The sequence below is a fragment of the Euleptes europaea genome, chromosome 13, assembly GCF_029931775.1.
Source record: "Euleptes europaea isolate rEulEur1 chromosome 13, rEulEur1.hap1, whole genome shotgun sequence".
In the NCBI taxonomy this organism is placed as follows: Eukaryota; Metazoa; Chordata; class Lepidosauria; order Squamata; family Sphaerodactylidae; genus Euleptes; species Euleptes europaea.
In genome coordinates this window covers 29,655,147-29,668,428 of record NC_079324.1, presented here as the reverse complement: position 1 = coordinate 29,668,428, position 13,282 = coordinate 29,655,147, and the positions used below count along the sequence as shown (strand labels likewise).

Here is a 13,282-nt window from a genome sequence, read left to right as displayed (position 1 = left end):
AGTGTTTCTTTTTTTCTTTCTTTCCTGGAATATATACCTTTCTTTACTGGAAAGGTGGGGTCCTTTCAAGATAATAGGATACTACTGAAAACAGTTCTTAAGGCTTGGGTGTTCCCAAAGGCACAAGCCAAAAGGATCACAGCCTAGAGTATGGAGAAAGGACTTCAGCCAGAGAGAGGAAGAGGAGTAGGAGCAGCAGCTGCAGCCCAGCCAGAGCCCTTCCCATCCTGAAACAGCAACTGCACAGTGTACAGAATGTGCTTGCACTGCAGTTCTTGGATCAGACCGTTTGCACAACGGTTCCTGGATCAGGAGCAAGCTACCTGTGTGTCTGTGTCCTCGCAGTACTGACTTTTCCCAAGTTAAGGGTACACATTCTTGAGGACTGGACCCAATGCTGCATAATTATGGCACTTGGTAGTGACCCCAAAGGCATCTACTCCCCAGCCACCCACAACTACAACTACCTAATGTGAACCACATAACGAGGGAACATTACACAGAAGCAGCACACACACCATAACTAACTGACACAGAAGTAGCTTCTCCAGCAAGCAATCCTGGCCCAGCTGGTAGCATTTGCAAATGCACAACAAGCAACTCCCTCATGTTCCATTATTTCTTCCACATCTTGCTCTCCAACAGCTGTTGGGGAGAACAAGGCCGAGAAATCTACAACCCGGTGGGACAGACCCAGTGACAGATAGCTTGTGATTGAGGTGAGTAAGGGGGACCAGGCCATATTATTTGGGGGTGGTTCACTGATGAAACCGGGTGTTTTGACCCCGTAGCTTAGTTTACTGTTTTACTTCTGCAATACCTTCCACTTGAGTGTCACTTGTTTTACTGCTAGGTTGGAAATCAGTCATATGATCTGTTGTCCTTTGCATAAGTCACTTTGAATTCACAAAAATGTAGTATAAAAGACTTATTTAATGATTATTCCATAGAGTCAACTCTCCTCACAGTTTATACTCCATGCTCTTTCCCTCTTTGTATCGCAACAAAAGATTCTTACCTGTAACTTTGAGTTCTGTTGTTCGTCTTATTAGCTTTCCCTCAAACTTTAGCTCACAAGTATAATTTCCACCATCTTCTTCTTGGACATCTTGTATTAGAAGAGATTTTTCTTTCTGAACTACTATACTTCTCCACATTTTTGGCTTACATTCCTGTAAAAAACAAATTATCAAAAGTTCAAATTCACTGGTTTACATGGCAAAGGATAATGACTAGACTGGATCTTAAATTAACGATATAATGAATGCCCAAAGTCAAATGAATAACATCATTCATGTGTGAATGCTGTCAATCCCACATTAATTTTTTATGAATATTTGTTTATTTATTTTACTTCATTTATACCCTGCCTTTCTCCCCAATGGGGACCAAATGTGGCTTACATTGTTCTCTTCTCCATTTTATTCTCAGAACAACCACTCTGGTAGGTTAGGCTGAGATTGTGTGGCTGGCCCAAGGTCACCCAAAAAGTTTTCATGGCAAACTGGGGATTCGAATCTGGTTTTCCCAGATCCTAATGAAAACACTACACTACGCTGGTTCTCCCATTTTCCTTCTTTTCAAAGATACACAAGTGAGTCCTGACCATTTAGATTATTGTTAACATTCTCCAGTGGGCTGCTTTCAGACATCCACAAAATTTGGTTGGGATTGCAAGCATTCACATGTGAATACTGAGGCCCAAATGTCAGAGATTCAGTGTAACATATATAAAAGCATACCAATACATATGGCAGTGAAAAAGCAACATATTTATAAAACTGGATAGTGAAATAAAATCTGGCTGCTTTCATAGGAATCTCAGTGCCTCGGCGAAGAGGATGGAGCCCACCTTTACCTCATCCCCAAGACTTGACCAGCCCACTAACCACCAGCAGCAGTACCATTACACCTATTAGCCACCCTTCTCCAAGGTGATGAAGGAAAGAGAAGTGGGGGGAAGGGACACTTTAAATTTCAGAGGTCCTTTGAGTGGCTCAGTGCGTGACAAATGCTAGTAGTTCCCCAACCCCCTGATTAGGGTTGCCAACCTCCAGGTACTAGCTGGAGATCTCCTGCTATTACAACTGATCTCCAGCCAATAGAGATCATTTCACCTGGAGAAAATGGCTACTTGGGCAATTGGACTCTATGGCATTGAAGTCCCTCCCCTCCCCAAGCCCTGCCCGCCTCAGGCTCCGTCCCAAAAACCCTACCCCCAATCCTTTCCTCCTTCTCTCCCAAGCCTCTTTTCAGGAAAAAAAAAAGTCATGAAAGCTCCCACTCTCTTGGCTTTTCACAAACTATGCAAAACTGAGTTGTTGAAGGTTTTTCTGCACAGGTAATAAGGTTGTTCTGTACACAATTTCCAAAGTTACTTGGATAAACGATTAGGGATTGTAGGCTATACTATTGTGTATAGCTTGTTATAAATAGGATGCTACCATGTAAGTTTTGCATCATATAATGTGTCATGTAAATATTTAAGCTTTGCTTCAGTTCTGTCTTTAGATTTCTGATTAGTTTCAGATTTCTACTATCTTAACCTTATTACATTGTTGATTGAATGTCCCATCCAGATGATTGTACTGACTCACTCTGCCTTGAGTCCCAATGAGAAAGGCAGACTATAAATACATTAATAAAGTTGGTTGCAACATGCACCCTGGGAAGGAGGACTGAAAAGATCATCTCCAATATCTACTGTGTGTTCAGAGACAATAACTGTAATTTCCAGTTTTGACTAACAGTGCTAATAATTTTTTAAAAATGAGAAAGAACAAGGAAAGGATCAGGATCAAAGGAACAAATGCCAATGTTTGGGAGAAAATCAGTTCAGGAAGCCAAGTATCAGTTTCAATTACATGGCAGGACAAACACAAGCTCTTTCAAACAGCAAAACCATCAAATCACTCCTGCAAGCCTAAATCTACTTTGAACTCTGAATGGAATGCAGAATTACACCCTTCTAAACCCACTAACTTCAGTGGTTTTAGAAGGGTGTAAATCTGTTTAGGATGACACTGCTGGGGTCTAGCATGTCAGAATGACTATGATGGCATTGTAATGGGGAATATTACATGCCATGTGGAAATTTTTATCTTCTGTTTCTTTAAAATGCTGAACACAGAGATAACCTATCGTTTGCCCATCAGCCTTAGAATTTCTATTTTTCTTCCTCTTCCTTTACCTCAGCAAGAAGTAAGAGGGAGTCAAAGATGGAACATATTTTACATCCTAAAATCTTGTTCTCTTCCTGTCTCATTTTCCCCTCAGCAAACATTTTTTTTCTTTAAGTCTTATTCCTTCTATTGTATCTTTGACTCATGCACTCAGTCCATGTCATCAAAACAATCCTTCAGGCCTAATGGTGCTATGGAAACAGCAACAAAGACAATGGTTGTGCAAATCCTTGAGAAGCATTTCATTAGTATAATTTCCATCATAAAGGAAACAAACTATAGTTAAACAGAGCAATTTTGATGTAAGTCATTGTACCTGGAGTGGCGTGTATATGTATAAATACAATCCTGAATTAACACCATGAAGTGGGCTCCCTGTGGACTGATAGATTTAACTGGACCAGTGCATTTAGTTATTTATTTTTATCCTGATAGTTCTATCCCCATAAATAGGCTTGCCAACCTCCAGGTACTAGCTAGAGATCTCCTGCTAGTACAACTGATCTCCAGCCAACAGAGATCAGTTCCCCTAGAGAAAACAGCTGCTTTGGCAATTGGACTTTATGGCAATGAAGTCCCTCCCCTCCACAAACGTCCTCAGGCTCTGCCCCAAAAACCTCCTGCCAGTGACGAAGAGGGACCTGGCCCTCTTTGGAAGGTGGCCTCTATGGAATTATACCCTGCTGAGGTCCCTCCACTTCCCAAGCCCCACCCTCCCCAAGCTCCCCCACCAAAATCTCCAGTTATTTCCCTGCCTGGAGCTAGCAACCCTACTCACCGGTTCCATCCTCTCACTCTCAATCTATGAAGTCTAACTAAACCAGTGCTTGTTAGAACTTAATTCTTTGCCAGTACACAGCTCCTGCTGGCTCAGAGTGCTGCTTCGTTAGTTCCTGTGTTTCTGGGGTACATTTCTGTGCCCTGTGTGCAGGTTGCTAACCTCAAGGTAGAGACTGGAGGTCTCCTGGAATTACAACTCATCTCTCGACTACACAGATCAGTTCCCCTGGAGGAAATGTCAGCTTTGAAGGGTGGACTCTATGGCACAGAGTCTGTGAGACATGGAAGTCCTAGAGTCATATCACATTCCTGCTGAGCTCCCTCTCCAAACTCTGCCCTCCCTAGGTACCAACTTCAAATCCAGGATTTTTTTTTAAGTTGCAAGCTTTTTTGCTATTATCACATACATGTCAAAAATCCAGGAATTTTCCATGACAGAGTTGGCATCCTATCTACCTGTCACAAAGGGGTACTGGACCAGATGATCCTTTGGTCTGATTCAGCAGGGCTCTGTGACATTCTCATGCAACATTTATTTCAGTGAAGGTTATGAACGTGATCGCACCCTATGCTAATGGATCCCAGAGTAGGGCAACATTCTGGCATTTTCCTTGCTCATGCCTCAAAATGTCTTAGGCCAAACAAAGCGCCGCTTGTTCTAGGTGCGAGACCTCGTATTTAAAAACATTAAAAGCCGGTAAGTCAGGTCAGGCCCCTGAAGAACCATAGCTCGCTAGCCATGCCCCACATTTACATTTTCTAAGCAAAAGTCCCACAGAGCTTATTCTTCTCAGTTATTAACAGAGACAATTAGCATCTCAACAGATCACCTTCAGGCATCTCCAACATCTTGTTGGTAATTGCTCGTGCCCTTGCTAAAGCCCTTCAGCAGTCCAAAGGAATGACAGAGAAGATAGAGGACATTCCAGTGTGCTCTCTTCACCGCACAGCAATTTTCTTTCTTTTTTAAAAATAATAAATGCATTGTGATGGACTTGATGCCATGTTGAGCTTTCTGATGCGCAATATCAATTCTGCTCAATTTAGCCAGCATGACAGCTTAATAGTTAGTTGTCACCCATCAGGCAGACGCTGTATAACCTGTGCATGGCACATGGATAACAACTGTCTGTATATACAAAGACATCTGAGTTGACTTCCTACCATTATACTTAACCATTGATTTGGGATAGCCCCACCCAAATCTGTTCCAGTATTAATTTGGGAAAACAAGATTTATTTCCTGGGTGTTAAAAAAAATCAACTCTGGATTGAGAACAGAGCAGTTCAGGGCACCACTAGATGATACAGTATCCCCAGGTACAACCTGGGGACACCACCGCCATTTTACCTGGGGATTTTGGTTGCTTTAAAAATGCTGTGGGGGCCTGATCCTGCTTAGAAGGGGAAGAAAAGGAATTTGGGCTCTGGAAAAATGGAATGGGGGAAAGACCGGTGCCCCTCCTCCCACCCACACCGAGGGCCTGAGAAGCTGTATTGTTCAGCTGTCCATTTTATCATGGGGCTCGTATTAGACTTATTGCTCTCTTGATCAGTGGATTCCCAGATAAGTCGGCTGAATTCCTGTCTAAGAAGCTTCTGGTGGGGGAGAGTCCTCATCTTTCGCTCCCCACTGCCAAATTCTGCGCCATCACAATTAAAATACGCAAAAATAGGGTGGGAAAAAACTGTTAAATTCTTTTATACTTCTTCACTTTTAGTAATTTTAAGTTGGCAAGCCCCTTTTGTGTTATGCATTAATATTTTATATCTTATTATTACCAGATTTTATCAGTTTTTGTAATTTGTAATAGTTTTTGCAGTTGTATCAAGTTGGACAGTCTGATATACTAACCTCTGGCTGGTCAAATAGACCATATCAATAAACTTGACTTGGGTAAGGCGCCTGTAGCATTTTTAAAGCAACAGAAATCCTGAGATAAAATGGCTGCGGTGTCCCTGGATTCTCACTGGGGATGCCATATTGTCTTGTTGTGCCCTCAGCTTTGCTTTGCTTTCATTCATTTATTTGTTTGCTTCGTTTGTACCCTCAATCCCTGCCACAGTGGTCCCTCCCTGCCCTTGTGAACCCAATTATGTGCAACATTTATTTATTTAAAATATTTAGGTCCCACCTTACTTCCTTGGACTGAAGGTGGTTAATAATGCAACAAGAAGTAGCAAGGACACAAAATATTGTACATCCATGACCAAAGGAAAAAAAACCCAGAGATTTAAATGTCACTTACAAAGCTAGCTCAAAGAAGCCATTTAATGGATGAAGGCTCTGGATCCAACAGAACACGATCAAACCAACATCCAGGAATGCTGGAAATGATGGAAATGCAGCTCCCATGACTACTGGCATTTTTAGACGCTTTAGCGAGTATGCACAGCATGGCCCAGAGTCTCAGTTTTTTATGGGGAGCTCCCTAAAGCTTTTCCAACATATCCTCCCGCCTTGAATAAATTGTGGGAAAGGAAGGAAAGTAGCACAAAATACGCCAGGGAACAGCAGGGGAGGGGACTGAGGCAGTATGAGTAATTTTCAGGTAGGGCTGGATCCCAGTCATTCTGAGATCTGATCCCAAAAGAGATGTGGAGGCATGCATGTAAAATGCTGGCGTCCATCCCCTTCTCTAATCCAGAGTTTACAACAGTCCTAATTTAGAGGAAATGTATAGAGTCATGCCTTTCTTCTTTGCCTCCAAAGAGTTTCATATTCAGCTCCTCCAGCTGTTCTAATATTCCAATAGGACAATCCAACACCGGTACTGAGCATTCAGTATCCCGACCGTACAGGATTCCAGCGCCCCCAAATACGCACACACAAACGTAGTTCCATGTTCCATTTCCTGTTTGGCTGTACCAGCTTGTATAAATATCACCAGACGTTCGGGGGCAAAGCCATTTTAATAGCTGACAAGATACACCAACACCAAATTTCATTTATACTCACCCCATGTCAGAATGCATGTTTTGTCAGCCTGCATTGAAACAGGCCGGGTTCTTGTAAGAGAAAAAACAGACTGACAGAGCATCACTGCGTGTCTTGCTCTTTGCTGACATATCATGGCTCCCCGCATGTCATGCCAGTTCCAAATAAATTATTTGTGCACAAACTGAACACAGCGAGGCTGATGAGATGGGACTCCAATTGCCTCATTTTGCATTGGCAGCAGGACTCAAAGAAAGCCGGCTATGGCTGATGGAAAGATTCAACCACTATTCCTATTAAAAGGAACCTCTTTGATTTTCTCACCCTGCATCTCTCTCTGTTTTGTTAATTACTTGCAAATTGTTTGTTGCTTTTAACTTTATTACAGCGGTACGCAGTATGAACAACAACAACTTGCCAAACAAGAAAGAAAGAAACCCATGGCTCACTGGTAGAGCACCTGCTTTGCATGCCGCGTGTTCCAGGTTCAATCCCTGGCATGTGCAGTTCAAGGAAACAGGTGCTGGGAGGGACCGCTCTCTGCCTGAGATTTTAGAAAGCCACTCACAGTCAAAGGAGACAATACTGGGCTAGATGGACCAATGGCATGGTTTGTTTTGGCAGCATCATAAGTAGAAGCTACACCTTCTGGCCTATAAGGCTTTAGGGGGGGATAAATATACCAAACTCGGTGCCAGATTCTGAATGTACAAACTTCATTGCTGAATCAGACTAAGGTCAACCAGGAAGAGGGGCTACAGCTTAGTGGCAGAGCACTGGCTTCACCTGCAGAACACTCAGTTCTTGTAGGGTCGCCAACCTCCAGATATAGCTGGAGATCTCTTGTTATTACAACTGATCTCCAGCTGACAGAGATCAGTTCACCTGAAGAAATTGGCCGCTTTGGCAATTGGACTCTATGGCATTGAAGTCCCTCCCCTCCCCAACTCGCCCTCCTCAGGCTCCGCCTCAAAAACCTCCCGCCATGGCAAAGAGGAACCTGGCAACCCTAGGTTCTTGGCATTGTCAGTTGAAGGATCAAAAGTGTTAGGAAAGACCCTGCTCTCCTTGAGATCCTAAATCAGGGTTTCTGGTCGAGGCTGTTGGCCATTCTGGAATTTTGAGAATGGGTGAGTGGGTGTCGCCACAAAATGGCTGCCATAGGGTATGAGATCCAATCAGAAAATGATGGGAGATTGCAAGCCAACTATCCTCCCACGATGGAGGCAGCTATTTTTTAATGGGCACTCCCTTAAGACCAAAAGGTCAAGCCGCCTCCTGAGGTTTTTTGAAGAACCTTCTGCTCTTCTTGGCTGGAGGAAAGCTAGGATTAGTTATTTGCTTTTAGGAAGAAGCAAGTGAGCACCAAGAAACACATTGGTGGCCACCAGGATGCCTGGTGACACTACATTGGGGATCACAGCCATAGCAAGTGACTGGCAGGCAAAGGAGACCACACTATGCTTGATTGGTCTGATGCTGTTTAAAAAAGCTACATATTTATATTTCTAGCTCAGTATCGTGATCCAAGATCCTGTGGAGGATGGCCTCCTCCTCAGATATTTGGCAACAGCTTACCTCCACAGATGGTGTTGTCTATTTGGCCAGCCTGGTGAGCACCTGTTTAAGTCTATCTAACATGAGCATATATTATCAAAAGCTGGAAGTCATTATCATATAGGGTTACCAACCTCCAGGTACTAGCTGGAGATCTCCTGCTATTACAATTGGTCTCCAGCCGATAGATATCAGTTCACCTGGACAATTGGACTCTATGGCATTAAAGTCTCTCCCCTCCCCAAACCCCACCTTCCTCGGGCTCCACCCCAAAAATCTCCCACCGGTGGCAAAGAGGGACCTGGCAACCGTATTATCGTACCTTGCTGAGTTAGCTATGTACTGTGAAAAGAAGCACTTCCTTTTATCAGTTGTCCACCTACCATCATTTAATACCACCTTGAAAACACCATAAGGGGTCACCATAAGTCGGCTGTGACTTGACGGCACTTTACACACACACAAACACACACAACCCAAGTTAAAGTATTCTGTGAGAATGAAAAAGGTTTTCTTCCTCCACATTGTTCCCCATTTTATAAACCTCTAGTATGTGGCTAGACCTGAGTTCGATCTCAATGGAAGTTGGTTTCAGGTAGCTGACTCAAGGTTGGCTCAGCCTTCCATCCTTCCGAGGTCGGTAAAATGAGTACCCAGCCTGCTGGGGTAAAGGGAAGATGACTGGAAAAGGCAATGGCAAACCACCCCAAAACAAAGTCTGCCTAGTAAAAGTCGGGATGTGACATCACCTCATGGGTCAGGAATGACCCGGTGCTTGCACAGGGGACCTTTACCTGTACCTTATGTGGCTAAGGCTACATTAATGTAAGACAACCCTTATAACCGTATTACCTTGTACCATATTACATCTGGCTCTCGGTTTCCTGTTTTGTAATCCTCAATATCCGGGCAGGAAATTATCTTTGTTCTAGTGATTTCTGATTTTTCTAAATAGCGGATTGTACTGTTGTAGCAAAGTCCCGATTCATTTTCAGCAACTGTCAAGGACATCGACACCTTCATGCAGTATGTTGAATTTCTGCAGAAAAATAACACAAGGATATCATTTATAAAAATCAGTCAACAACGAATACATTTGGTAAGTCACTTCTGCTCCAACACAGCGCATACAAAACAATGGAAAAAACTAGAATTTGAAAAATAAATACTATAAGGTTAAGAACAAAAACCGCATAAAGTATATGAATACACCTTCACAAAAAATAAGCAACATTCAGAGGGTTAGTGGATAAAGACAATCAACTTTAGATTATTAAAAATTTTAGATTATTATTCCTGCCTCCCAGGCGAACCCCAGAGAATTGATTAGTTAATGGAAACACAAGACCCATGGTTGTATGTAATCAGAAAGCCCTCCCAAAGCACTGATGGTGCAATGATTGGTGGAAAGTGCAAAGAAACTGGGCAATCCTGTTTGACAGGAACATTAATTAACTGCTATGGCTGGATGATGTCCCTGTCAGGGACATATCTGCTTAGTCTCTCTCTCTCTCTCTCTCTCTCTCTCTCTCTCTCATCCCTGCAATTTCTGCTGCCTGTGAAAACAAAACTTGGCAATGGGAGACACGATAGCCATTATAGCAGTAAGTTACTGACTACTCCCAAATGTATTAAATGGCTGCATTAACATCTGTGGACTTTATGGTATGTACAAATAGGCATGGTTTCGGTCAAACGTTGGATTGCCAACCTTCAGGTACTAGCTGGAGTTCTCCTACTATTACAACTGATCCCCAGCTGATAGAGATCAGTTCCCCTGGAGAAAATGGCTGCTCTGGAAATTGGACTCTAACGGTGCATTCCTAAGAAGAGTTACTCTAAGCCCATTCATTTCAGTGGGCCTAGACTGGAGTAACTCTCCTTGAAGTGCCTATAAACTTCATTTATAGGAAAACATATATTCTTTCATATGTATAAACATTCATAGGTTCATGAGGTGCTATGCTCAAGAATAGAGCATAGCATCAGGCAAATATATTCTACCCACACATGGAAACTTTGGGAACGTTGACATCCATAACTATAAGAGGCCAACAGAACACATTGCCTGGTACAGGCTTTCCTCTGTAGAGAAAAAACACTGTCTTACCTTCACTGTTAGGAATGTGAATCACAAGACCAAGTGCTTGCTTAGAAACAGCTTCTACCAATCTCTATATACTATGTTAATTAAAGAAAAGCAGACAACCAATGTTTGGTAAGTCGACGTAATTGGAACATCCCTAACCAGAAGTTATAACTGGGGTAGCAATAGTTTGTTCTGTATGAAGACTGTCCTGCGCATTAGGGCAGTTTCATCCGGTATGTATATTGAGCTCAATAAAACTACTGCTTTGAACTATCAACCTCCCACTGTGTTATATTAATTCAAAATTAATAGTATAACACAGGCATTACATCCTTAGGAATGCACTGTAAGGCACTGAAGTCCCTCCCCTCTCCAAACCCCACCCTCCTCAGACTCCACCCCAAAAACCTCCCGCCAGTGGCGAAGAGGGACCTGGCAACCCTAGTCAAATGTTTAGCTGAGTTGATACCTCCTTAAAAAGAACCAGAAGGAATCACATTATTCCCAAACTAGTCTCAATAATAAAGAGGATTTAGGCTATGTTTTATGATTGAGAATAGGGTGGGGGTGGGGGGATATTATATTTAGCTGGTTAAACCTGTTTTGACCAGGCATTGGAAACTTGTGCTGGCCAGGCATACCATAGTTGCTGAAATGGGTGCGCAAAGTTCTGTTTTAAATAAGAAAAACATAAGCTGTTATTATTTATTTTATTTTATTTATTTTTTTGGACTTATATCCCGCTCTCTATCCCAGCTGAGGCCAGGCTCAAGGAGGCTCACAACCATAAAGTATCATTAGTGATCCAAGTGAATGATATCCAGATATCAATAACTTCAGCTCTAATTGATGGCAAGTGCTTGATTACTAGGGTTGCCAACTTCCAGGTAGCAGCTGGAGATCTCGTGCCAGCTGATAGAGATCAGTTCACCTGGAGAAAATGGCTGCTTTGGCAATTGGATTCTATGGCATTGAAGTCCCTCCCCTTCTCAAACCCTGCCCTCCTCAGGATCTGCTCCTAAAACCTCCTGCCAGTGGCGAGGAGGGACCTGGCAACCCTATTGATAACTGGAATAATCAATATGCCACAGTCCAACTCCCAAAGAACAAGTTGATAATATAAAGCATTGGGTAGGTTATTTGTATGGTGCTCTTATACAACTATGTGTTATGATAACAATACAGAAAAGAACATGATCCCCAATTGTATCTCTCAGGCCTAAGCCCTGTCCATCTCACCCCAGAGCCCAGGTCAATTGTAACTGGGTAGTTTCTAGCTTTCCATAACCTTTTTTCTTTACATCAAACAGAATAAATATTAAGCGCCCAGAGCAGAAAACAGGGATAAATACTCACCTTCCACAGTGCTAAGGAAAAAGCTGTTAAAAACAGCTCACGCTGCTATTTATTGTGATGTTATCATCAAGAATTTACAGGCTGTGCAGGAGTGCTGCAACCCAATCTGTCAAATTCTGAGTTTCATTAGGCATGATGGGAAACCCGGCCCTTTAAGAGGAGCCTACAAAGGATGACAGACATCCTAATGAGGGCTGCGTTTCCCCATCATGCCTCTTTTTGTCACTTTAATTGGCTACACTAAAGCCAAAGGAGTTTGGAGCAAGACTGACAACTTGGGTGGTTTTGAACTATCAAAGACAACCCTGGAGATGGATTTGCCACCATTCAAGATGGTTCCCTGCTGAACCAAGCACCACTCTGCAACTATGTGTGATTCCCCCCCCCCTGGAGTGTTCAAAATTATTTACTCGGCAAAACAGAGAGGACCAAACTGGGGATCCCCTTCCTGCAAGACATCACTCCAGAACAGCTTGGGAGTGGATGGCTCAGTAGCCCACTTCACACATTTGGTTATAGTTTTGTTTATTCAAATGCTCAAGTCCCACCGAGTGAAGTGGAACTTCAATCTACATTTGAAGCAAAAAGAGACAGGAAGAGTCTGGAACCACCTTACACCGCATGTAGAAATTTGTGGATGCTCTCCCCATTAAAAACAACAACTCTGCAAGTACAAAACTAGCACATCAGACTCCTACTACCTTATGGTGGCAGCTCAAACTTCTGGATGAGGAGTCTGAAGTAACACCCTCCCTAGCTATTTGATCTTCAAAGGCTACCTGCAGGAGAAAGTAAAAGGCGCAATTTGAGGCCATCCAGTGACACTGTAGTGCAAACCATAGCCCTGCCCTCTTAAACACCTTGCAACTTCACTCTGGTATGCTGAGATTTCCCAGAGTCCCTGGCAGTTCATACACCATCAAAGCGACATCTAACGTACTAGTGAAGGAGGAAGGCCTCCAGAAAGCAGAAAGAGTTGGCAGGTCCACAGAACCCCAAACCATAAAATGAAAAAAAAAATCGTTAAAATTCAGGTTTGGGTTTATTGGTCTCGATTTTTTTCGGGAAAACCCGAAAAGCCTAATTTTCCATACCAGTAAATAGGGGAATTCGGCTTTTTTCCCCAGGTTTAATTACTGTGCCAATTACTGTGTTACTGTGTTAATTACTGTGCCAATAAGTGGACCGTCAGAAACAGCCTAGTGGGGGTCTGCAGAGAAAGGGGAGAACTGGTGGAAATCAGCACAACCTTATACATAAGTACTGGCACCTTTTTGTTTAACAACAGCATCTGATGAATCGCATAATTTGATATCTGTGAATATATGGCTTCATATTGTGTGTTTAAGTGACAGACATGCCCACAAAAAAAGGAAAATT

The 13,282-nt window shown here is 42.8% G+C and overlaps 1 protein-coding gene across 1 annotated transcript in view; it reads right to left on the bottom strand.

Moving 5' to 3' along the window:
* Positions 1 to 13,282, bottom strand: part of IL1RAPL2 (interleukin 1 receptor accessory protein like 2) — a 545,193-nt gene that overhangs the window by 219,470 nt on the left and 312,441 nt on the right. The window contains exons 3-4 of the mRNA XM_056859577.1: positions 9,310 to 9,496; positions 1,019 to 1,172 (exon numbers count right to left, since the gene is read on the bottom strand). Of these exons, the coding sequence (XP_056715555.1) occupies positions 1,019 to 1,172; positions 9,310 to 9,496 (341 nt within the window). The remainder of the gene's footprint in view (positions 1 to 1,018; positions 1,173 to 9,309; positions 9,497 to 13,282) is intronic.